The sequence below is a fragment of the Equus quagga genome, chromosome 1, assembly GCF_021613505.1.
Source record: "Equus quagga isolate Etosha38 chromosome 1, UCLA_HA_Equagga_1.0, whole genome shotgun sequence".
NCBI classification, from domain to species: Eukaryota; Metazoa; Chordata; class Mammalia; order Perissodactyla; family Equidae; genus Equus; species Equus quagga.
In genome coordinates, this window is record NC_060267.1 from 134,038,554 (window position 1) to 134,065,210 (window position 26,657).

Here is a 26,657-nt window from a genome sequence, read left to right on the forward strand (position 1 = left end):
ACCACATAGGAGGAGGAGTTCATTCTAGGAATGAATGAAAGGATTATTCAAAATTAGGAAAATTCATTAATACACTTTATTATATTAATAGACAAAAGGAGAAATTATTTGATAAAGTATAGTACCTGTCTTGATTTATTTAAATCTTTACATGGATATTTCCTCAAAGTGATTTTTTTTTAAATTATATTTGTATCTCAAGCCTAAAGCCTATAAAAGAAATTCCCTTTAAAGTTATACACATGACAAAAATGTTTGCTATACCATTACAATTAGGTAACTTTTTCTGAAAGTAGCCAATGTAGGTAGACAAAGTATAGTAGTAAAAATGTTAACAATAAAGAGGCAAGATTATTTTTTTTGCAGATAATGGGGAAGACTTCAGCAAAAGTTTTTGAAAATAGAGAATTCAACAAATAGAAATTTGAAAATCCATGTACAAGTCAGTAGCTTTCTTATATAAACACAACAATAATTCATAAGACTTTTGGAAGTAAAATGAAAATGTTGAATACACTTTAGCAATTGTTAGAAAAATCACATGGAAAAAATATCCAGTTTACATTAACAACAAAATACATTAAGAAATAACTTTAAAAGAAATATATGGAATCTGTGGAAAGAGAAACAGTCTACTGAAGGACATAAAAGACTTGAATAAATCATTTTGGGAACTTGACAAAATTATTCTTGCATTCTTATGAAAGAAGAAATATGTGACAGTCACCAGAAAAAGGAGGAAAAAAGTAATCAAAAGTGCCTCGCCCTGCCAGATATTATTACATTTTACAAAAATACATTAAAAAAAATTGAGATACTAGCTTGGGACTAGTCAGTGCAAGGAATAGGCTTTTCACAATTAAATCCAGAATGTAAAGGTAGTATTTTAAGTCAGCAGGAGAGGACAGATCAAATGATATTGGAAAAACTGGTAGCCATTTTGAAAAAAAAAAAAGAAAAAATACTGAATTCTCCCTCACTTCATATTCCAAGATAAGTAAGATATAAACATTAAAAAAAAAAACAAGAGTACTAGTTGCTAACATACGTACATTTACTATTATTTACCTATAATTTTTTATTCATAGTCTTTTCTATGTATGATAGAAGACTCACTAGCCATAAAAGAAAAAAATGATCATTTTATCAGTTTACAATTGAAAATATCAGTTTAATAGAAGAGTGTAAGAACTATTTCTAATACGCAAAGAGCTCCTTGAAGTCTAGGAAAAAAGTAACACTAGAAAAATGGGCAAAAGACCAAATAGATTATGTATAGAAGGAAGGTAGCCAAAAAACATAAGAAAATGTGTTACTCTAATAGTTTTTAAAATGCCTAGCAAGAATTCTAAAGTGTGATAGTACATGCAGCCTGGTATGTGTGTGGGCCAACACACTCATTGCCCATTGGTGGCATTCCCTTTGACCCTGCAGTTTGATGGCAGGGAATGTGCTCCAACATAGTGCTCAAATAGGTACACTGAGGGATTCTCTACAAGGGGTGGTGTCAGTGTTTGTAAAAGCAAAAACCCCCCTGAACCCAAATGTCCACGAATAGGAATTAAGTTGTCATACATCCATAAAATGTAAACTGTGCAGCCAATGAAAAGAATAAAGTAGGTCTATATGCAGTAGCATTGAAAATTTTCCAGGTTATGTGGAAAAAAGATGTCAATACTTAACAGGTTGCAAATGGGGTGTGGTTCCATTGTTTTTCAGAAAAAGAAAAATGTATGTTTACTTATATGAATGTGAAAATAACATGGAAAACTATATACTAAACCGGGTGGTTATGTTTGGAGTTAGGTCACAGAAGATTTGCTATTTTGGTTTTTTTGGGGGGTGGTTTTGCTGAGGAAGATTAGCCCTGAGCTAATATCTGTTGCCAGTCTTGCTCTATTTTGTATGTCAGTCACCACCACAGCATGGCTGACAAGTGGTGTAGGTCCCCGCCCGGGATCTGAACCTGAGAACCCAGGCTGCTGAAGTGGAGCACACTGAACTTAACCACTGTGCCACAGGGCCAGCCCCCGAGACTTTTGTGTTTTAAGTTTACATACTCTAGTGTTTAAATTAGTTCCTACAAATACACTTCTTTTATATAATCAAGAAGGATAAAATTTTTTAATTGTTAATGTAAAAACTGGAAAGAATTGAATTCTTAGTGTCTTAGAAAAAAATATCTATTTTAGTATCACAAAAGTGTTACAAGAGAAAGGGAGCTTGGGAAAAAACATGTTATTTTTTACATTTTACCAATTTGTCTAGGAATCATAGAGACATTAATTTTAAAAGAAGAAGTATCAGTGGAAGCCAGTGTAGAAATGAACTTAGATTTGTTATTATTATTATTAGAATTCATAAGTCCCCATGGTCCTCTCTATGAGTTACTTTTTTTGTCTCATATCTTTATTTTAATATTGCATGGCCAAGACAAGTTATTCCAGGAACTTTTTAAAAGAATAATTTAGAACAGAACCTAAAAGATTCCTAAAAGAAAGAAGTATTCTTAATCTCAGGGGTTACTTTATTTATAGTTCCCATTCCTTCAAGTGTCCCTCACCCAGCATGTATGTGGTACTTCTCTCATTCTTAAAGATTTTCCAAGATGACCACTTCAGTATCACATTTGAAGTCCTAAAGATGAAAACATTAATTGACTTGGATATTCTAAAGGAGATTTTTTTTTTTAAGTTTGAAGTTTCAGATATTCTCAGAGACAGAGAGATGCCATAGAAAATTTGGGGGTTCTGGAGTTTCCTCAGCTTTTATATATTTTAGAGTTAATATATTTAAAATACCTAATGTTCTTCCCATTATCTGCTAGGTTCCCAGTAAATGATGTTTCTTATTTCTACTAGTCAAAGTTATCTTTTTTTCCTCTTTTTTTTTTGCCAAAACTGTAAAACAATTATTATTGTTTAAGTGATCAATGTTTGTTAAGTACTTTTCGTGAATCAAGCATTGTTCTATATACTTAACATGGATTGTGTCATTTAAGCTTACCCATCTGATGGGCACACTATCTTCATTTTACAGATGAGGAAACTAAAGCATAAGAGGCATAAGGAGTCAAGTAATTTGCCCAATGTCACAGCAGCTAGTAGGTGACAGACCCTGTAATTTATTCAAAAACAGAGTATGTGTGTTTATGTCACAGAGGCTATGCTATTACTTTCCATATTGGAATAAATCAAAATGATAAAAATTTTAAATCTATCAATTGTTAATGTTAAGAAATTGAGAGCTTAGTAACTGGTGAAGAGGAAGCCTGTGTAGAATTTGCTCCATTCTAATGCGTGAATGATGCTGCTTTTGAATGCTGATAAGTCTTCTTCAGTGTTTTTTTGCTAAAGGCTATGGGAATGGGGGAAGGAGAGAGAGGGGCATAAAAGCATCTTGGAGTAACATTTTATGAAAATTAACTAGAAATTTAAAATAGGTACAATATTTGATAAGATTTAGTTTGATTTCAGTAATCTAATCTTTTGGTCTCCTGTCTTCATCAAAGTTTCTATTTATGGTTATTTTTTCTTTTAAGTTAATGGGAAGGAAAGTCTGCTTTCCTTTCTTACCTTCTCTGTTTACTCTTTGATTGTCAGCTGCCTATCTTCAACCAGTTTTCTTTACCATAGGAGAAAGAAGATGTCCCTGTGGAGATGTCAAATGGTGAACCAGGTTGCCACTACTTTGAGCAGCTCCGTTATAATGACATGTGGCTGAAGGTTGGCGACTGTGTCTTCATCAAGTCCCATGGCCTGGTGCGCCCTCGCGTGGGCAGGTGAGTGTTACTGGAGTGGGAACTATGAGGTTGGGTCTGAGAGATTTGGAGCCAGTAGAAATTTATCAACCTTTAGGAGGAAGACAAAAGTCTCTCCTCTGGCAACTTCTCCAGCCTCCTCTCACACCATATTTCTCCTGCTTTCTCCTCTAGCCACACTTCCTTCTTTAAATTCCTCCCTTGAACTCTTTTTTTTTTTCTTCTCTTACCATTTACTGGACTCTCAACCCAGAAATCTCCCTGCCCACTTCTTATGGTGCATTCGTTTAGCTTAAATTTGAAATGACGCTTCCTTAAGGAAGCCTTTCCTGTCCCCTCTAGACCAGGTTGGGTCTTCCTATTACACACACTCTGAGTACCATATATGTCCTTCTCCTCAGGGCACATAATCATGTTATTTTATTGTCAGGTTTCCATACGAGACTGCAAATGCCCTGAGAGTAGAGACCCACTCTTTTTGCTCACCTTTGTATCCCCTGCTCCGAGCATAGTGCTTGAAACCTAGTAAGAGCTCAGATATTTGATGAAGAAGAAAATCTATAAAAGTATGGTTAGATGGCATAAAACATCAGTAAAGGAGGCAGGTATGGGGCTGGGCAGTAGAAGATACTGGTTAAGAACAGTAGATTCCAAGAGATCTTTGTTTAAGTCCCAGCCCTGCTAATTTCACGTCCTTAGGCAAATAATTTACCTCTCTGAGCTTCAGTTTCTTCATATTTGTTCATCATTCAGTGATCATTTATTACACACCTACAATTTGCCAGGCTCTGAGGATATATTAGTGCATAAAACAGACAAATATCTTTAGTCCCATGTATCTTTGTTCTAGTGGCCAGAACAAACAATAAACATCATGAATAAGTGAAGTGTGTATCATACATTAGATCATCACATGTGCTGTGAGAGAAATAAAGTAGGGTATGGGGAGTCGGGAGTGCTATGGTCAAAATGGGGAGGTGCGGCACTTTAAGTAGGGTGGTGTACATAGGCCTCACTGAGAACTGACAGTTGAACCAACACTTGAAGAAACTGAAGGAGTGAGTAATATGAATATCTAGGGACAGCCGTGTAAAGACCTGAGAGAGAAGCATTACTGGTCTGTTCAAATCAGCAGAGATTGTTAAAGGAAGAGTGAGCAATGCATGAGTTAGGTAGGAGATGAGGGCCAGGGGATGTGGTGCAAATCATGTGGGCCTCAGACACCGTTGTGGGGACTTGGGCTTTTACTGAATTAAATGGAGTACCACAGAAATGACATCTGACTTACGTCTTAGCAAGATTCCTCTGCCTGCTGGTTGTTGACAATAGACTGTAGCGGGTCAAAGGTAGAAGCAAAGAGATCTGCTGGAGGCTATTGTAGTAACCCAGGCAAGAGTGATGGTGGCTCAGGCCAGTAGTCAGATCCTATTTTGAAAGGTCAAGTTAATAGGATTCCTGAAAAATGGGATGTGGGGTCTTAGGGAGATAGAGGAGTCAAAGGTAACCCCTGCATGTTGGCTTGAGGAACTGAAAGGGCGGAGTTACCATTAACTGAGATGAGGATGCTGCTTCATGTCAGAAACCACAATACTATGGGGATAATAATACCACCTTTGTGGGGTGTTTGTGAGAAATGGTACAGTGTCTGATACATAGCAGTCAGATGTTAATTTTTATTTTTTTCTAGGGTGATGGTATCTGGCTTGCATCAGATTCTCAATGGACGAAGGGGTATTAGATCTTGACCTTCAAAAAGGTCAAACCATTGCCTTAAAGGAATATCTGCCACTCATGTGATCTGACCCCAGATATTGATGGTCTGTGTGTTTATTCGGCTCACAAGTCCAGTGACAAATGCTTAGTTCTGTTTTTATCATGAACACCTCAAGAAGAAGACCTGAGAGAGAGCTATATAACTACTGTTATATGCCTTGGTATTATGATAAAATATTTTTTTCCCTCAGATGAGTAGCTGAATGTTCATTTCTCTCTTTCCAAGTATCTTCTCGTGTGCTTAAGGCAGAAAAAATCCAAGGAAATTGTCTTATTATCAAGACAACCAGTGAAGCTCCTCTAAATAATACATATAGTTAAGTTTTTGATTAATGGAATTTTTGTTAGATTAATCCTTCAAGAATGAACCCATCAGAATTCTATTTTAATAGAATTTCTCCATTTTTTTCCCCAAAGAATTGAAAAGGTATGGGTCCGAGATGGAGCTGCATATTTTTATGGCCCCATATTCATTCACCCAGAAGAGACGGAACATGAGCCCACAAAAATGTTCTACAAAAAAGAAGTGTTTCTGAGTAATCTGGAAGAATCCTGCCCCATGACATGTATTCTGGGTAGGTATTTATGCCTTTTCCTTGAATCACATTCCTTCTACAACAATTGATTGAATATTTCTTCTGTGCTAGGCACTGTTCTAGGTGCTAGGTGTGTAGCAATATACAAACCAAAGTCTCTGTTCTCTTAGAGAGACAATGAGGCAGAGGTTGGTGAGTGAGTAAATTAATTGAAATTAAATATATAGAACATCAGGTAGTAATTAGGCTATGAATGAGAATAAAGCAGAGGAAGAGGGTAGAGAGTAATGGTGAGAGGCGGTCCTGTTTTAGGTAATGTGGTCAGCAAAAGCCTCTCTGATAGGTGACATGTGAGTAGAGCCCTGAAAGAAGTGAAGAGGAAAGTCATTCTAATATGTGAGATTTTACTCCTTTTAGACACAGTAAACACCAAATGCAAAGACCATAAGGCAGAGAGTATCTGGGCATGTTTGACACACAATAAGAAAGCTGGGTGGCTGGAGCAGGTCAGGGGTGTGTGTTAGGGAATAAGCCCTCTAAGGTGGCTGAGTACCCAGTCATGGTAGGTCTTAGAGATCGTGCAGTTGAGTTTGGAGCAAATAGGAAGTGCTGCAAGGGGGCTGAGCAGAGAGGTGATGTGAGCCAACATACACATTAGAGGAATCACTGTGGCTGCAGTTTGGAGAACGTGTTGTAAAAATAAGTTGGGAAGCAGGGAGAGCAATTAAGAGACTTTTATAGTCTCTGTTGGACTCTTAACTCTAGTAATGTTATCATCCCTGTTCCAGAAATGTGAAGGACTGATCTTTTGGTTCAGTCATCCTACTGAGTGTTCACAGTGGCATTCTGCTTCTCAGATCTGGTTATATCCATCATATACTGTCATTGTTTTAAGCTATTGTGTTTCCTGTGGCCCTGAGTTAACTCTACAGCATACTTATACCAGCTACTCATTACATCTTTTGGAATGGTTTTCCAAAAGGTTACTAGTCACAGGCTTTATGTTGACCACACATGGTTATAAAGAAGCAGCAGCCACCATACTGATGACCAAAGGAAATTTACAAATTAAAAAGTATTTTACACTTTGACTTTGTTTAATCACTTTAATGTTTATCTAGGCTGTTGTTAGTGCTTTGAATTTTTTCAGAATTGGATATGGTGAAATTGTCTGAATGGCCAATAATTCAACATGTTTTCCTCTTTCCACCGTGGGGAGAGGTAGCAAAAGCTAGTGAAATTATTAAATCCTTCTTGAAGTTTCTGCAGCAGAGCATGTCTTCCTTTTTACTTGTGATCCAGACTAGAGTAGTGCCCTAGCCTTACTCCCAGTAAGGGTAAACCCAGCCCAGGAGATTCAAAGGGAGCATAACAAAGGTGAGATTGGAGTCTCCTTTGGTTACAGCAACCATATCGTTTATTTTTAGTTATTTTCTTAGTGGTAACCTGGGCATTACATCTTCAATTTATGACCATCTAGTTTGAATTAATACTAGTTCAGCTTAAATAGTATACAGAAGCTGCTCTTCTATAGCACCAACCGTCCACCGTTCTTATTGTCAGAAATTACATTTTATACTTTGTGTGCCTATAAATACAGGTTTATAATTATTGCTTTATGCATTTGTCTTTACAATCATAAAGGGGAAAAAAGAGAAGTTACAAACCAAAAATATATTGGCTTTTATATTTACCTATGTAGTTACCTTTACTGGTTTTTTTTATTTCTTTGTATGGTTTCAAGTTATTGTCTAATGTCTTTTCATTTCAGCCTGAAGGACTCCCTTTTGTATTTCTTGTAGGGCAGGTCTGCTAGCAACAATCTCTCTCATCTTTTGTTTATCTGGAAATGTCTTGATTCCTTCTGTATTTTTGAAGGATACTTTTGCTGGATATAGAATTCTCCATTGACAGTTTTTTCTTTCATGCCTTTAATCAAATTTGGGTATTTTTGGACCGCTGTTTTTTTAAATATTCTTTCTGCCCCTTTTGCTTTCTCTTCTCTTTCCAGGACTCTCATTATGCCTATGTTGAAATGCTTAATGCTGTGTCGCAGTCTCTTAGACTCTGTTCATTTTCTTTATTCTTTTTTCCGTTCTCTTCCTCAGACTGATAATTTCAATTGACTTGTCTTCAAGTTTACTGATTCTTCTGCCTGTTCAAATCTTCTGTTGAACCCCTGTCCTGAATTTTTCATTTCAGTTATTGTATATTTCAGTCCCAGAATTTCCATTTAGTGTTTACAGTTTCTATCTCTTTATTGATGTTATCTATTTGATGAGACATCATTCTGGTTTCCTTTAGTTCTTTGTCCATGGTTTCCTTTAACTCTTTGAGCCTATTTAAGACAGTTGATTTAAAGTCTTTGTCAAGGAAGTCCAATATCTGGACTTCCTCAGGGACAGTTTCCATTCATTTCTTTTTATTCTGTGTTTTGACCGTACTTTCCTGTTTCTTTGCATTCCTCATAATTTTTTTGAAAACTAGACATATTTAATATTATATTGTAATAACTCTGGAAATCAGATTCTCCTCCCTCCTCAGGCCTTGTTGATACTGCTTATTGTGGGTTGTAGTTGCTTGTTTAGTGACTTTTCTAAACTATTTTTTAAAGACTGTTTTTTGTCATGTGTGGTCACTGAAGTTCCTGTTCTGCTAGATTAGTGATCAGCTAATGATTTAACAGGGATTTTCTTAAATGATTGGATCCAAAAAAAGAAGAATTCCCAGTCTTTGAAACTGGATGCCGTGTCTATGTTAGAACACACCTTCAACACTCAGCCCGGAAGTTTACAGCTCTGCCTTTGCCTTCACTTCCTCCTTGCACAGGGCTTGACAGTCAGGCAAAGGTGAGAGTTTAGGGCCTTTTCAAGTCTTTTCTGAGCATGCACCCTGCCCATGGCATGTGCATGGCTTTCTAGATTCCCAGGAAACTCTTATTCCCCAAAGGATCTCACTCCCCAGCTTATTCTCCCAGGCTTTTCAGCATGTCTGCTGTTTGCCCCAGGTGGCAGCAGCTGATTCATTTGCCTTTAAATGTTTTCAACGAAAATATCATAGCCACTTCTCTGCTCCAAGAGAGTTTCAAGTTAAGAAAAATAAAGGCAAGCCCTTTGCCTTAGTCCTTCAGGAAGCCACCCAACAAGTCAAAACAGACAACCACAGTTTTTTGAGAACAAAGACTGTGCTTCTCCTTCCAGCACCAGAAACTCAAACCAGGAACATAAGCTGCCATCTTCAAGACTACCATTGAGCCAGAAAGGGGGGGTATTGGGGCGAGGGTAAGTTAAAATGCCACAAAGCTCTCCTGCTAGTTGTCAGTCACTTTTTTTCTTGATTAAGCATTTACTTGGTTCCTGTAAACCTTTGGCTATTTTCTAGAGTTCTGATAATGTTGATTCTGAGAGTTTTTGCTAACTTTTCTCAGTGTTTCTGTGAAGGAATGACCCTTGGATCTCCTACTCCATCATTTTCACTGATGTCTCTTGGATTAATTTCTTTTTAAAGATGCCTATTAGAATGTGTTGCATTCTATAGTTTATAGACTAGTTTTATATCCAGGTTGTCATTTATTTCTCACCATGACCCTGTATGCAAGATGCTGATATTCTCAGAAACGTGAAGTTACTGTCCAAGAAATGGGCCAGAACTAAAACTTAGGTCTTCTTGCTTCGACTCCTGTACTGGTGTTTGGAATGTTTGTTGGTTTACAGCCAACTGGGACACTTTTGAGAGTGAAAGGAGGTGCCAGTAATATTAGATGAGACAACAGGCATACAGTGAGATGTATGGGTACTTCACCTTGAGGTAACCCCAGAAGAAAATGCATCTAGTGGTCACAAAATAGGATTTCAGCCCAGCTTGTGGATTTTAGTATCTACCCCCACTCCCACCCCACCCCCAAGCAAAAGATTTTGTTAAATTTTATATTGCAGGGAGGCAGGGGGTATTTTTTGGTTTTTGTTTGTTTGTTTTTGGTGAAGAAGATTAGCCCTGAGCTAACATCTGCCACCAATCCTCATCTTTTTGCTAAGGAAGATTGGCCCTGAGCTAACATCTGTGCCCGTCTTCCTCTATTTTATATGTGGGATGCCTGCCACAGCATGGCTTGATGAGTGGTGCGTAGGTCAGCGCCCAGGATCTGAGCCAGCAAACCCCAGGCCACCAAAGTGGAGTGTGCAAGCTTAACCATTACACCACTGGACCAGCCCCGGGAGGCAGATTTTTTTTTTTATTAATTTATTTCTTTAGAGAGTAATAATTTAAAGTGTTTAAATTTAAGCTTTGGAGGATTTATAATTTCATTGTGTTAACTATACACACTGTTGAATGCAAATCTCATTTTTCTCTCTCTGAAACAAAAGTTTTAATGTAATTAGGTAAGGTGTAATTTTTTCATCTTCTGTGATGTAGACCTGGTGGGCGTATTTCACTTAGGAGACTGCCCTTTTTCCTAGCTATTGTATATATGCTCTTTGTTCAGTTCTGTTCAGAGTTGTCTTCAGTAACTTAAATGGTAATCAGATGGCCACAGGGAAGTTGCTTTTGGGAGTGAACACAGCCACACCTGGCAGAGAGTGCCTCTACCCTTAGGCACATGGATGATAAAATTTCCTGGAACCTGGGCTCCTGAAATATGCCAATTCCTAATTTATTTACAGGTTCTCTTTTCTTCATAGATTTGTTTTTTAATGTTCCATTAATCGAAAAACTGTTCTTAGTAAAGCAAGAAAAATAAAAGGTTTTTAAAGATTAGAAAGGAAAAATAAAAGGATCAATTTTTGCAAAGACATTATTAGATACCTTAGAAAATCCAAGAGATATTCAGATAATCTATTAGAATTAATAAATGAAAATATCAAGACCATTTATATTTGTTTACCATCAATGAGCAATTAGAAAATTAAATGTTAGAGCCGGCCTTGGTGGACTAGTGGTTAAGTTTGGTGCACTCCACTTCCGCAGCCCAGGTTCAGTTCCCATTCACGGACCTGCACCACTCATCCATGGCCATGCTGTAGCAGCGACCCACATACAAAATAGAGGAAGATTGGCAACAGATGTTAGCTCAAGGCGAACCTTCCCTAGCAAAAGAAAATTAAATTTTAAAAATATGCGGTTTACATTAAATACCTAGTAATAAATCTTTAAAAAGATGTGTAAGACTCCTACACATGCACACCAAGAAAAAAAAATAAGAAAATTACCAAGAGAAATTAAGGAAGACCTGAATAAATGAAGTGATTTATCATGTTTATTGCTGGAAGACTCAGTATTATAAAGGTATCAGTTCTCCCCAAATTCATCTATAGATTCATTGCATTTCCAGTCAAAATCCAGCGGGTTTTTGTAAATTTTTTATGCTTTTATTAAATGAAGCTTCCCAAATTTTTATCTTTTCCTTGTCTCTTGAGGGCCTGGTAGGAACCCCAAGTCAGGGCACAGAGACACCACATCCATTCCAGGGCCACCAGTCATTTTTACTCTTGAGCTATGAGCAGAATTTTTGCCCTTTCCAAATCTCTATGTTTCCTTCTATTAAAAATGGAAAATACTAACTATCCCTTCTCTGAATTGAAAAGCCTTTGGATTATATAAGTAAAGCACTATGTAAGTCTAAGGCAGTCATAGTAATTATAGCTCTTTTAAGCTTCTAAAATGTTTCTGACCTGTTTTTTACATGTAAATGGTTAAAAAGTTTTTAGCTATGAACACTCCTGTTAAAGTCAAGAGCAAAATAGGTATGTCCTTTTTTGGAGGTACTAGTCAGCGCAATTAGAAGTAAGAAACAGAAATCTAAAATAAGGAAATTAAGGAGATGAAAATTCAAGAGAATCAACTAAGAAACAGTGGCACACAGTAAGAGAAGTAGGATGATTGAGCATAAAATTAATAACAAGTCAATTGCCTTAAAAGATTCAATAATAATAAAAAGGTAAGATACCTTGGATTAAATTTAACAAGATATGTGCCATGTCTCTATAAAGAAAGTTTTTTAATGCTACTTTTGATGCATTTAAAAAAGAATGTTTGAACAAATTGAAAGGCATACTATGTCCTTAAAAGAGAAATCTCAACATCATAGAGATGTCCATTCTCCCTAAATTAATCTTTAACGTGATCCTGAGGGACATACCAATGGAAATTTTCTTGTGAGGAAGTTGGAACTAAATAAATTGATTTTTTAAATCTTGTTAAACAAAATAAAAATCAGGAAAATTCATAGTGAAGGAGGATCTATCCTGACCAGGTATTAAAACATTATAACACTATAATAATTAAAATTATTTATACAATATATGAATAAACAGATTATTTGAACAAAATAGAAGTTTTTACAGAAGACCAAATACAATTTAATTTATGATAAAGGTATCATCCCAGATAAGTGGGAAAAGATAGATTTTTCTCAAGTGTTGTTTGGAAACTGGATAATCATTTGGAAAAAATAAAATTGTATCCATTACTCACATCAACTTCAGAATAAATTCCCAGATTTACAAGGTTTTGTTTGTTTGTTTTTTGAGATTAGCCCTGAGCTAACATCTGCCAATCCTCCTCTTTTTGCTGAGGAAGATTGGCCCTGAGCTAACATCCGTGCCCATCTTCCTCTACTTTATATGTGGGACGCCTGCCACAGCATGGCTTGCCAAGCAGTGCCATGTCCACACCCGGGATCCGAACTGGTGAACCCCGGGCTGCCAAAGCAGAACGTGCGAACTTAACTGCTGCACCACCGGGCCAGCCCCACGTTTGGGAAATATAAACATCCAACAGAAAAATGGGCAAGGGATAAGAGAGAGCAGAAAGAAGTTACTGATGTTTCTTAAATGAAAATGTCCAACCTCAGCCGTTAGAGATATGCAAATTAAAACTACCTGGATGCTCCTTTTTGTGTGTGTGTGTGTGTGTGTGTGTGAGGAAGATTGGCCCTGAGCTAACATCTGTTGCCAGTCTTCCTCTTTTTGCTTGAGGAAGATTGCTGATTAACTAACATTTGTGCCCATCTTCCTCCTCTTTATGTGGGATGTAGCCACAGCATGGCTTGGCGAGTGGTGCTAGGTCCGCACCCAGGATCCAAACCTGTGAACCCTAGGCCACTGAAGTGGAGCAGGCAAACTTAACCACTATGCTATCGGGCCAGCCTCTCTCCTTTTTTTTTAAATTACCTATCAAATTGTCAAAGCATCAGATGTTTGTTAGTAGTTGACAAGAACATAAGGAAGCGGCATTCACCCACTTTCTGATGGGTTTATAAATTAGCACAACCTCTATAGGAGGTAATTTGATAATACCTATAAAAACTAAAGTGTACATACCCTTTGACGCAGCTTTCGTACTTCTAGCAATTTATACCTCAGATGTATTTAGCCATGTGCAAATAAATATATGTTTTAAATTTTGTCAGCATTGTTTTGCTTCAGTGGGAGAGCAAAAATTTGAAAAAATCCTAAATATCCATCAATAGGGAACTAGGTTCAGTAAATATAGTATATTAATCTCAGCAATGATCCACAAGATATATTATGTTGCAACAAAATTAGGTGCAAAACAATATGAGTTTGCTGTCATTTATAAGTTTTTTTATTGTGGTAAAATATACGCAACATAAAATGCAACACTTTAACCAAGTGTACAATTCAGTGACATTAAGTCCATTGACAGTATTATGCAACCATCACCACTATCTATTTTTAGAACTTTTTCATCATCCCAACTAGAAATTCTCTACCCATTAAGCAATAACTACCCATTTCCTCCTCTCACAGCCCATGGTAATAGCTGTTCTACTTTCTGCCTCTATAAATTTTGCCTATTCTACGTACCTCATATAAGTGGAATCATGCAACATTTGTCCTTTTATGTCCAGCTTATTTCACTTAACATAATGTTCTCAAGGTTCATCCATGGTGTAGCATGTATCAGAATTTTATTCCTTTTTAAGGCTGAATAATATTCCATTGTACATATACATAAGATTTTGTTTATTCATTCATCTGTTGATGGATATTCAGTGGTTTTTACCTTTTGGCTATTGTGAATAATGCTGCAATGAACATTGGTGTACAAGTATCTTTTTAAGTCCCTGCTTTTACTTCTTTAGGATATTTTCCTAGAAATAGAATTGCTGGATGATATGGCAACTCTGTTTAACTTTTTGAGAAACTGCCAAACTGTTGTCCGCAGCAGCTGTACCATTTTACACTTTTACCAGCAGTATACAGGGTTCCAGTTTCTTTTTTCTTTTTGCGGGGGAGGAAGATTGTCCCTGAGCTAACGTCCATTGCCAGTCTTTCTTTTTTGCTTGAGGAAGATTGTCCCTGAGCTTACATCTGTGCCAGTCGTCTTCTATTTTGTATGTGGGATGCTACCACAGCATGACTTGATGAGCGGTGCATAGGTTTGCACCCAGGATCCAAACCCACAAATCCTGGGCCGCTGAAGTGGAGCGCCAAATTTAACCACTATGCCACTGGGCTGGCCCCACAAGGGTTCCAGTTTCTCCGCATTCTTGCCAACACTTGTTATTATTTTCCTTTTTTTTAATGTAATAGCCATCCTAATGAGTGTGAAGTAGTATCTCATTGTGGTTTCAATTTGCATTTCCCTGATGATTAACGATGTTGAGCATCTTTTCATGTGTTTATTGGCCATTTGTGTATTTTCTTTGATGAATGTCTATTCAGATCCTTTGCTTATTTTTTAGTTGGGTTATTTGTCTTGTAATTGTTGAGTTGTAAGCATTATTTATATATTCTGGATACCAGTCTCTTACCAGAGATACAATTTGCAGATATTTTCTTCTGTTCTGTTGGTTGTCTTTTCACTTCCTTGATAGTGTCCTTTGAAACACAAAAGTTTTTAATTTTGATGAAGTCCAGTTTATCTTTCTTTGGTTGCTTGTGATTTTGATGTCATATCTGTGAAACCATGTATAAAGTATAAACTGTTTATAATTGTAGCACTTATGTTTAGATCTTTGATCCATTTTGAGTTAATTTTTGTATATGGTATGAGGTAGAGTTCTAACTCCATCCTTTGCATGTGGAAATCCAGTTGTCTCAGCACTGTCTGTTGAAGAGAATATTATTTCCCCATTGAATTTTCTTGGCATCCTTGTCAAATCAATTGCCCACAAAAGCCCAATTGTATGGGTTTATTTCTAGACTTTCAGTTCTCTTCCATTGATCTACATGTCTATTTTTATGCCTGTGTATGCCCTTTAAATCTTCTGACTTTAGAATCATGTGAATATATTAATTCAAAAATAATAAAAATTTAAAATAATCGTTAGCTATGGCCAAAATTTGCTCTTTTAATTTCTCTCCAATTTGCAATTTCAGGAAAGTGTGCTGTGTTGTCATTCAAGGACTTCCTCTCCTGCAGGCCAACTGAAATACCAGAAAATGACATTCTGCTTTGTGAGAGCCGCTATAATGAGAGTGACAAGCAGATGAAAAAATTCAAGGGACTGAAGAGGTTTTCACTGTCTGCTAAAGTGGTAGATGATGAAATTTATTACTTCAGGTAAAGCTTGAAAAACTAAGGAAGAAAGAGCTTTTAATAGTAACACTAATATCAAAATAGTGTAGTCCAGAGTGTTTTTTTGTTTGGTTTTTTATTAGGTCTTAAACTAGAGCCGTATACATTTCAAATAGGAAATATTAATTAATTCAGTTAAAGATTAAAGGAAAATCCTCATAATCTACTGAGATGTGGTAACTGCTGTAATGGTGCCCTTGGCATAGACTCCAGTAATTGTAATGTGGAGGCAGAAATCCATGGTCCTGGTTCACAGCCTGTCTGTTAAGAGATTGTACAGTTTCTCAGATTATGAAAATTCTGCCTATATATAGGCAACTAGATCCCAACTTTGGACCCAGTGCTTTTGTCTTTTTCAGCAAAATCTTTTAAAAACAAGCATCTATAAGTAGACGTGACTTTATAAATACACATTTAAGTTCTTTCCCTTGCTGACTTAGAGTATACACTGCACATTGCAGGAAGTCATTTCGAGCTATTAAGGCAGAACATTTGCTTTCTGACCAATCCTGGAGTAGTGTTAGGTGATTTTTTTTTTTTTTAATGTCACTTCTTTTAGAAAACCAATTGTTCCTCAGAAGGAGCCATCACCTTTGTTGGAAAAGAAGATCCAGTTGCTAGAAGCTAAATTTGCTGAGTTGGAAGGTGGAGATGATGATATTGAAGAGATGGGAGAAGAGGATAGTGAGGTCATTGAGCCTCCTTCTCTACCTCAACTTCAGACTCCCCTGGCCAGTGAGCTGGATCTCATGCCCTACACACCCCCACAGGTGAAGGTGGCAAGTTCCTGTTACTTGTCGTATTCCCAGCATTGATTTGCAGCAGACGCAAACCAGAGTAAGGAGGCATCCAGCCCCTATATATATGAGCTTTAACCCAGAATTCTGCAGGAAGATTTTTTTCTTTCTTGATGCCATTAATAGTTTAAAATTTAACATCTTCTTTCAAATTTCATAGATAGCTCTTAAAATGGCAAGTGTAGTTAGAAAGCTCTCCTTGTCTCATGTAGAAGAAAAGCAATGAGGAATGGCATCATCCTGTTATTCTGGCTTTTATTGTTCATATCTTTTTTAGTCTTAGGACCTCATCTTTTGATTGAGGTGATTCTTGTTGGTATTTTTTTCTCATTCAGAATTTTCTTAAGACTTAATTGTGAGGTCACCATTACAGATTGCAGTCATGGAATTCAGCGAAACTTTCATTTATTTCTTAAATGGTAAGAGGCAAGGAAGAGCTGTGTTTTGACCAAGAAAATGGCCAGCTATAAACTGAACGTGTCTATAAAACAGTAACTGTTGAATCACATGTTCCTGGTTTCCAGAAACTTTGAGCAATTAATCAAATGCAATGTTCTGATCCACTATAAGAGCTTTCTGTCTTACAGTCTACCCCAAAGTCTGCCAAAGGCAGTGCAAAGAAGGAAGGCTCCAAACGGAAAATCAACATGAGTGGCTACATCCTGTTCAGCAGTGAGATGAGAGCTGTGATTAAGGCCCAGCACCCAGACTACTCTTTTGGGGAGCTTAGCCGATTGGTGGGGACAGAGTGGAGAAACCTTGAGACAGCCAAGAAAGCAGAATATGAAGGTAAATAGACACTAGGCACAACTGTCTCTGCTTTCTAAGCAAGGGGGTGTTTTTAGGAATGCACGTGCATAAGTAGGTTTTACTCTCTTGTTCTTACCACTTGCACATGACCTTTGTGTTGAGGACTGTCTCAGATGGCTCCCATCCAGCAGTTTAAATGCCAGCCTTGACCTGACTGAGCAAGCACTGCCCCTGACTTGGCCTCTGATCCTGGTGTGTTTTTTTCCCCAAAATTTCTCAAACAAATATCTTACTATTAAAAATTGCATGATTTTCTTCTTTCATTGAGTCTTGTAAACACATGTGTGTGGAGCTACGGAATGATTGTACAAGGGTGTTAAATATAATTTTGGTTAAAATTCATCAGAAAGGAGGTTTTCAAAATTAGTGATCTTCTGTTACGGCTCTTGATAAGCCATATGGTTAAACTCCAGGCTGAGGCTTGGCTAAAGCGCTTGGTTTCCTAGGCCAGCCCTGGCCTGTGCTGTGTCTGCATTCATGGCTACTTTTAAGGCACCTGGGGTCTCTCTGATAAAGCTCAACTGCCTTCATTTTCCTTTTACTCTATAAGTAAATCATTTGGGGCCATGAGCTATCATTCAGTGATTTGGTGGTTCTTAGCCATTAGGGACAAATACTTGAGAGAGATTTTTGTTTGTTAATATGAGGCATGGCTTTAATAAAGTGAGTAGTAAACATTAGATTAGGCAGAACTATTGCCCTTGGAGCTGTTTTTTTTCCATTTGGAATTGTATGTCGTCATTCGTTTTGCTAGTCTAGAGCCATCTCTCAATGGTTGACACAGTGGTCAGCCATTACTCTTCTTGGCCAGGTCCAAATCCATTATTTTTCAGCAAACATAAATTAATTGTTAAGGCTACCTGCTTTAGTAAAGTTTATGGAGTTTCCAAAGAAACTCTTTAAAAAAAGCATTTTATTCCTTTCATTTATTACATTGATTGATTATTATAAAATTATGGCAGGCTTCCCCAAGGATCTTCTGCAGAACCCTAATCCTACAAGATTCTCAGCTAAAAAACATTTGTGGCAAAACCAGTTTGAGAAGCACTCCAAACACTTTATCTCTTGGAAACTTACAGTGCTTATTCTCATATTGAAGTCTTTAGGACATACAGTAAAGAGCCTATTTTTTTCACCTGGCATTTTCTGAAACTTGACAGAGTATTCATGTAATACCTGTTAATAAACTAATATTTTGCAGAACATTCTTTGAGTAACCCTAGTCAGTTCCATAAGAACCTAGAACTTTGGAAAGCTTTGATATTTCTGACCTTAGTGAAAGTTAAGACCAAATATATCAGTCAGTTGGACTAGTATTGGAAATGAAGCTCACATGGGTGTAAAGCCTGATCCAGGGCAAGTGAAGCCAGTACTGTGTGGCTGGGTTATTTAGAGTGTGAACAAGACAGAGAAATGTGTCTGGAGATAAAATAAAAGTAAAAATACTGGGGCAGGGCTGAAGAGAGGGAGAAATCATGGTTTCTGGAAAATTCTTCCAGATTCAAAGGGGAGTCTAAAATTCAGTGAGAACCAAGTGAGAGTAAGTTATGTGACTCAGCAATATCTGCCTGAGACACAAAATCTGAACTTTTGGTATTCGTACCCATTGAATGCCAAACCCAAAGTTTGGAGTTTAGCTGGTGTCATTTAATAATTCTCTTTTCTAAGACAGCCCAATTGGACTCCTCCTAGAAGAAGCCAATAGGTAGCCAGTCCAATATTTGATCCTTAGGTTTGGATTTTTCTTTTTTTGACTTCCTTTTTTTGCTCTCCCATTTTACTCTGTCATTTGTGTAATGAAAATACTAGAATTTAATGTGGGGGTTTAGGTCATCGATTTTTTTTACTGCTAGCTCAAGAAAGTAGGTTGTTCAAGTGGCATTTGTCCCTCACGCTCATTGTACAGAGGATCTGTAAACTGGGACAGTGTTAGTGAAGGACGACAAATCTATGCAGGCAACTCTGTCGCAGCTAAGGAAGCTTTGACTTGCTTGACTTCCACATTCTTACACTAAAGGAGGACTGGAGCTGTTGCTTCTTGATTCTCTTCAAAGCCATGTGACTGAGTTATTTACCCCTCCTTAGATCAGCCCGCCACAGCCTTTTGAATTCCATGTTGGAGGGTTAATGTGTGGCAGTGAGTGTGATACCAGGAGTCAGGGCCACAGCTTGCTGGTTCTCTCTGTATCTTTGGACAAGTCACTACCTGTCTCCGAGGCTCAGTTTGCCCATGTGAAGAGTGGGGAGGATTTCCTATTTATGAATGGTGAAGCAAAATAAACCCTGTATTGTGAGAGCTTTGGGAATACACATTTATAGAGTTCTCTAGTAAGGGTCCAGCCTGCTAGCTCCCAAAAAGACTGAGAATGTTATTGTTGGGGCTCCTGGCTGTGGAGATCCAGACAGAGTAGCTCAAAGGAGTAAGGGGTGTAGCAGGGTGTGTTCCACAGCCCAGAACTGGCACAAACAAATGCTCCTCTTGCATTTTGGATCAAATAAGAGTGAATTCTTGAACTTTTGCTGATTTGGGTTGATTTACGGTCAGTATTGAACTGCTCAGCTTCAGGAAACCTGGCTCTGTCAGTATATTGTCCTTTGCTTCCTATGTGTATATATAATTCCCTGCTTATGATGACTGTAGCTTGGAGTATCATGTATTTTTTTCCCTTGGGGTTTATTAAACATGACTTCTTTGCTTCGTTAGAATGTAGAAATTAGCATTTATTTTCCCTAAAACCTTGTAGAGGCAGTAAGCTACTTTTCCCTTACAGAGTTAATTTTCTTCAGCTGCTAAACCCCATGACACTAATGACGAGAGTCCTCAAATCTAGTAAAATTGGGTGCAAGGAATCAGGAAAGTATAGTAAGTAACAATTGTGCCAAAAATTATAATGGGCCATGGAATTGCTTCATGTTGAAATTATAAGTAATTTGTAATGCTATTAATACTAGAATAATGGTAGTGCTTCTCATCTTCAGGGTGCCTTGTGAGATTAACCACGTTGGTTACGCTGGTGACGTGTTTAAATAAAACCTGTGCTTTCTGAATGTGTGTTGCAGTCTTAACATTCTTGAAATCTTTGCAGACCAGTTCTCAAGATGGGATAGGAAAGCTGGACTCTAGGTTACCAAGTGAAATCGGCCCGACTCCTCCTGTGTTGAGACTAGTCATCTACTGTTCCTTCCATTGAGACAGAACTGTTGCCTGTGTTTTTACTAGTCCTGTTGAATGCAATGGATGGTATTTTGAATTCCTGGGTTAAAAACAGAATTGAAAATCTGAAATGCCTTTACAGAGCGGGCAGCTAAAGTTGCTGAGCAGCAGGAGAGAGAGCGAGCAGCACAGCAACAGCAGCCGAGTGCTTCTCCCCGAGCAGGCACCCCTGTGGGGGCTCTCATGGGGGTGGTGCCACCACCAACACCAATGGGGATGCTCAATCAGCAGTTGACACCTGTTGCAGGTAAAAACAGGAGCTAAGACCATTTTTTTCCACTTTTAAGAAATTCCTTCATTTTTTTTTTCTCCAATGAGGAGTAGGCCACAGTCTCTAGCCTTTTCTCATGACAGAGTCAAAGTTTGAAGTCATCCATGTCGTCCTTATATCGCCTTTCCCATATGGGCAATGCCTCCCCTCTGCCCCAGAAATGGGCCCTGGGCCCAGCCCTGGGAATCAGTAGGGAGCAGCTCTTCCCTGGCTGTGGGCATGGTCTGGCGATATTCTCCACCCCAGACTGCTCTTGATAGAGCGTTATAGCAGAAAATATAAATAGACCCTGAATTCTGTTCTAGATGGACTTACAAGAGAAAACATAAAACTAGTCTTTAGCTGATGTTGATTTTCCCGTCTCATTCCAGTATTCAGTTTGTCTTGTTCTACTGCAGCCGTCCTTAAAAGACTGACCATTTAAAAGGATTTTTGACAATGAATTGTAAATCCTTTCTTGGTCACCAATGTGCATGACTGCTAAGTGGAATACAAAATCCTTATTCAATTCATTGTGCCCACTCTGTAATGCTTTTCTATTTGATTACATTAAACTGCATTTTCTGTTAGTATCCCAGTCACATATTTTTAAAAAAAGAAAAGAAAATGATGAATGTGGTTTGCTTGTGTGTGTTGTCTCTGGTTCTGGTAGCCATAGCAAATTTGGCCATTCTTAAATTGAATATCCTCGTCTGACATGTCTCCAGTGAGAAGCCTGCAGACCACTTCTCAGGTCCCTCCTTCGTGATCTCTCTAAGCCTGGTGAGGTCCATACAAGCCACCGGTGTTTGTTCTTAAGCAAGCAGTCTGGCCTCTTTTTGCTAGAAGTCCAAGACAGTGTTGTTCAAAGCAGGCTCATTGGGATGCCGTTTTTGTTTTTGCTTTTTTTGTATTTGCTTTTTAAGGAAGAGTAGCATAGGATAAGTTTTCCATTGTCGCTCCTACCTTTTGTGATGGCAAGTTCTCAAATGCACTATCGCTGACCTCAGCAGTTGCACTCGCCAAAGCACATCTGAATCATGGCTTTTCAGTACTTTCAGTGTAACTGATGTTGATCTAACAAATCTCATAATCGCCTGCTCTATTCCATGGCCCATTTTGGTTAATGGGGTTCCAGAGGTTTTTAGAAATCAGGCCTTGAACATGGGGACTTTGAAAGTTAGAATTCCCTCATTGACATCCTGTTTTGTTCTATCTGATGTGTGATATTGTAGCATTGTGCCCTTGACTAAAAAGCCCAGGGACATGTTAACAAAGTGAATTCAAACAGCTAAAAACATTTTTAAAAAAACAGCAGCTGCAGCATTTTAGCTCCCTGTTGGGAAATAAAATCATAGAGCTCTGATGGGAGAGGAGGGTGGGGCCCCCTTCTAGAAAGCCCCTGCTCCATTATTAAGTGCGTGCTGTCCAGACTTCTGGGCCATGGGAGTGAAGGGCAAGCATTGTTTACAGTAACCAGTCTTTGGTCCACAGTGGGAACTTTGCAGATAAGAGGGTGATTTTTTCATGTGTTTACAGGTTACATAGGGCCTAAGTCTTTTAGCCTTGTTGCTGTCTGAGACCAGCTTTGCTTACAAGCATTGAAGCTCATTTGAACACATGTGACTGGGATAATAAATGCCAAAGTACAGTTTAATGAAGACAAGTGTCATGTCTTTCAGGTCTTAATTTCTTCACCTACAGCCCATGAAGGCTGCGTTCAGATGGGCTTTTGTAATTGAAAGCAAAGCCTCCTAACATTCTTGAATTGCCACCTACTTATCTCTAAAAGCTGTATCTGGTGGTGTGGTTAAAAGGCAGTTTGGTAGCAGTGGATCTCCTCATGTTTAAGATGATGGTGTCTGTTGAAAAGTAGTTTTTACTCTCTGAATTCTCATTTTTTAAAAATGAAACTCAGGGCCGGCTCCATGGCTGAGTGGTTAAAGTTCCGCACGCTCCAGTTTGGTGGCATGGGTTCGCAGGTTCGGATCCTGGGCACGGACCTACTCCACTCATCAGCCAGGCTGTGGAGGCATCCCACATTCTAAAAATAAAATGGAGGAAGATGGGCACAGATGTTAGCTCAGGGCTGGCCTTCCTCGTGAGCAAAAAAAAGAGGAAGATTGGCAATGGATGTTAGCTCGGGGTGAATCTTCCTCACCAAAAAAAGAAAAAGAGTGAAAATGAAACTCATAATCCTTTTTCATGTATAGAGGTATTATTTAAAATTTGTTTTATTGGTTTGTATAAGTTTTTCAGTCAGCTTCGATATGACTGATGAAGCAGGCTGAATCAATCTCAGAAATTTCAGTAGTATTATAGCTTTAAAAGACTAAACTTTTATAAATAAATACCTTTTAAATAATTCTTCAGGGACAATCAAAGAGTGAAATTCTCAGAATCTAGAGTTTTCCACTGTTTCCCAGAGTCCCTCTACAAAGGGTATGTTATGAAAATGACATGTGGCACCAGTCCCACCACCCTGCCTTTGTGCGAGAAGCTGTGACCAAAGATGATTGCATTTGGGGGGAGCCTTGTGTTTATTCATTGTGATCATTTCAAATCCAAGAAAAGTCAAGTTGTTTTTCTTGCTTAAAAAAAACTGTTTTATGGTTTTAAAGGTCTTTTGATAGGTGAGTCTTTGACATTTTGAAATTACTTTCTTCCTTTCACTCCTTTTGCCAGAAATACTTGTTTCTTGAAACTCTTCCCTAGCCAGCAGAAAATATTTTGTGTTGTGAAGATGCACTTTGAAAATAAAGGAATAAAAGCCTCTGTTCACAGAAATTCTGTATCTCATGAAATATTCCCTGTTAACTGAAGGTTTATATGAGGACATTTGTGAGCTTGGAGACAATGATAACAATTGGCATTTTCTCATGTCAGCAGAGCCTGATTCTCCAGCCGTTTCTCCTAAGGTCTACATGCAGACTACTGAGTGACCTGGGCTTAGGTTGGCTGGGAGGGTTAAGGTTTCTCTTTATTTTATCGTGTTTTGAGATCTAAAGATGAAACATCATTCATTATGATGGCTTTTAGCTGATTCCCAGCTTAAGCCCAAGCATCATCCATTCTTACTAGCAGTGGTAGGGCTAGCAGGGAGGAGGAGTGGATGTAGAAGTCTTGAAAAATTTTTGCCTTCCTCCCCCAAGCTGGAGAACCATGCTTTCTGATCAGGACTGTGCGCCTCATTTCCCTCCATTCCAGTTTCCCCTCATGTGTACCCACAACAGGCATATGAATGTGGGCAGAGTGGAATGATGGGATTTATACTGTGTAATTAGAATCACAGTCAACAGAACTGGTCACTCTGTTTGAACAGCTTGCAATATTCATGACCTTGGGAAGGCTTTTAACTGGAACTTCTTTATTATTCTTTAACTGAAAACATGCAGCATATTTATCCCAGGGAAGATAACTACAAATAATAATATACTAAGTACTAATTCATCCAGAAATGTTGGGTTTCATATTTGTAACTTTTTATTTTGTTCATTATTGCAACAAAATAATTGCACTAATTGCCGTTATATCATGCAGTACTAAGGGCGCTTTATTCATTGGTAGTGCATGTGGGGGGTTTGTTATTACTTAGCTCATGTTGCATGTTAATGATGCATGTCTGAAATTTGTTGTGTCCTTCAAGGCATGATGGGTGGCTATCCGCCAGGCCTTCCACCTTTGCAGGGCCCAGTTGATGGCCTTGTTAGCATGGGCAGCATGCAGCCACTTCACCCTGGGGGGCCTCCACCCCACCATCTTCCGCCAGGTGTGCCTGGCCTCCCGGGCATCCCACCACCGGGTAAGAACTTCATGCTCATTCACTCATTAATCTCATCTTCATATTCTCTTTTTCCTCCCTCAGCCAGTTGTTCCAGGAGTTACCTGCTGCCCATTGTGGGCAGGCCTTCCTCCCTTACTGAGAATACCAGAGATGTCAGGGGTATCAACACATAGCAGCAGGGCCTTCCCTGTGTGTTGAGCAGGTGGCTCAGCAGCTGTGCCCTTGGGCACCTGGTGGCCTAGCAGCAGCACAGAACACATGGCAGAGATCAGACTCAGCAGACCATGGTGCAGAAGGCATACTCTAAAATCACTCAGATAATTTGACATGTGCTCAAAAAGTCAAACATAGCCCAGATGCCCTCTTCATCAGTGAATTAAGTTTGCCAATTTGCTCCATCTCCTGCTTCTCAAACAGCCCTTTTAAAGGAATTGCAGAATTGCTAATGTAGAACTCTTCAGAACTCCTTCAGTCGATCCTTCTAGGAACAAAAAGGAGGGAGGGAGGGAATTTGCACTGAACGAGTTTTCTGTATCTGAGTCCCCTAGGAAGCATGACATAACATTTTAAAGAACAGCGTAGCCCACCCTACTAACTGTACACACTGGTTTGTCTGTCAACAGAAGCTGAGAAGTTAATTCATATGGAAACTTACAAATGGAGTCTAGAAATAGCTACAGTTTTACTTTATAATTAATTAGCAAATTGAAAGATTATGAAAGGAAAATCACAAGTTCCCATTTAATTGCCATCATATGCAAAAGAACTGACCCTTAGCTATAATCTAGTTGGAAGGAATGTGATCTTAAGGTGACTTGGAGTAGCACTTCATCCATTATCTAAAATATCAGATAAAGGGCCAACCCAGATGATAAAATGTAGAAATGTTAAATTTGGTTACACCAGTATTAGACCTACCAATCAGAGGGTATACAGAGTTCCAAACAATGCTTCAGAGGGTGTACCCAGCAGTGTGCAGAGTGAGTGAACCCGGTGGCTTGGCCTAGAGCCTCCAGCTGCCCTCTTTGTGAGTATTGCTTAGAGAATAGCCGTAACTCCAAGAAGTGTTTGATCCAGAAGTACCCAGAGGAAGAAATGTTTGTGGGAGTGGGTGCTTCGTTATCGAAATGGTGGCCTGTGTGTGAGTTGCTGTTACAACAGGAGTCAGTCATAAAATGGTTGGGTACCCATGTGGCAGGTAGAATTGACCTTAATTCTATGCCTTCCACCTTGTTATAGGGTATCTGACTGAGTCAGTCAGACCAGGTCAGAGTTGACTTCTAGGTGCATGTGGCACTCAGTGGGAGCCACATCTAAGGCCAGTACCCTCTAGGTAGCAGATATCTTTTGGTGGGTGTTGGGACTTAGCTGTCTCCCTTTCCCCATTCTTCAGATTCCAAATTGCACTTGAAGGAAGCACAACAGACCTGATTATAGTCAGGGAGACAGGGAAGAGCCCTTCTTAGTGCGTACACATGCACACGTCTCATCGGGCTTTGAGGAGAGGAGAATTCAGGGAGCTCCTCTGGTGACTCAGTCTGCATTCTCGCTGGCTGCCCCCTGGCATGGCATTTGTAAACAGAGGAAGCAGAGAGGGTTGCTGATTTGTTTGTGCTACCCTGCAAAGATTAATACAGTCAGCTCAGGGAAGCCCACTATGTTGTGGAATCTAAGGTGGGTGAGTGTCCTTGTGGGGGCAGAGGTTAATAATATGTTGCTTGAGTAGCAGCTTACCCACCACAACCTCTTCATTCATTCTCAAATAATCATTAGGATCCTACTATGGTGATCCAGGTACCCTTCTTTCTGGGTACTTAGAATATAAAAATCTCTGCCTTGTAACCAGAAAGCTTGTTTTTACTTATTTTCTCTCTAGCAAATGTCTAATACTTCCTGGAAATGGCATTTAGCAATTCTGAACCTTAGAATAGTGGGCTGGTCCTGCCTAGTCAAAATATCAACATTTTGAATCCAGAGAAACTATAGAATATGAAGTTAGCTCCTCTTGATCCTTCTCTGCAGCCAGCAGGACTTGTTTAAGGTTTAAACAACAGCTCACCAGGGTTTTGGTTGTAGTTTGTTAGTTTTTAATAAACTGGGTCCCTTGCCTATTTCTGTGTTTTATGGAAATGGTAAATGAATGGTCCTGAGATTAAAATAGCCCCAGACACTAAATTTAGGACCTCTCAT

At 38.7% G+C, this 26,657-nt stretch overlaps 1 protein-coding gene across 26 annotated transcripts in view; it reads left to right on the plus strand.

The window, feature by feature from the left end:
• The window catches only part of PBRM1 (polybromo 1), a 121,590-nt gene that overhangs the window by 89,706 nt on the left and 5,227 nt on the right, over positions 1-26,657 (plus strand). For 10 of the 26 annotated variants that reach the window (XM_046658162.1, XM_046658177.1, XM_046658208.1 and 7 more), the window contains 7 exons: positions 3,636-3,781; positions 5,951-6,108; positions 15,414-15,597; positions 16,172-16,382; positions 16,997-17,198; positions 20,516-20,680; positions 24,330-24,485. In XM_046658162.1, the coding sequence (XP_046514118.1) occupies positions 3,636-3,781; positions 5,951-6,108; positions 15,414-15,597; positions 16,172-16,382; positions 16,997-17,198; positions 20,516-20,680; positions 24,330-24,485 (1,222 nt within the window). Of the gene's footprint in view, positions 1-3,635; positions 3,782-5,950; positions 6,109-15,413; positions 15,598-16,171; positions 16,383-16,996; positions 17,199-20,515; positions 20,698-24,329; positions 24,486-26,657 lie in introns of those variants that run through there. The other 16 variants (XM_046658324.1, XM_046658333.1, XM_046658354.1 and 13 more) reach the window with 4 other exon arrangements.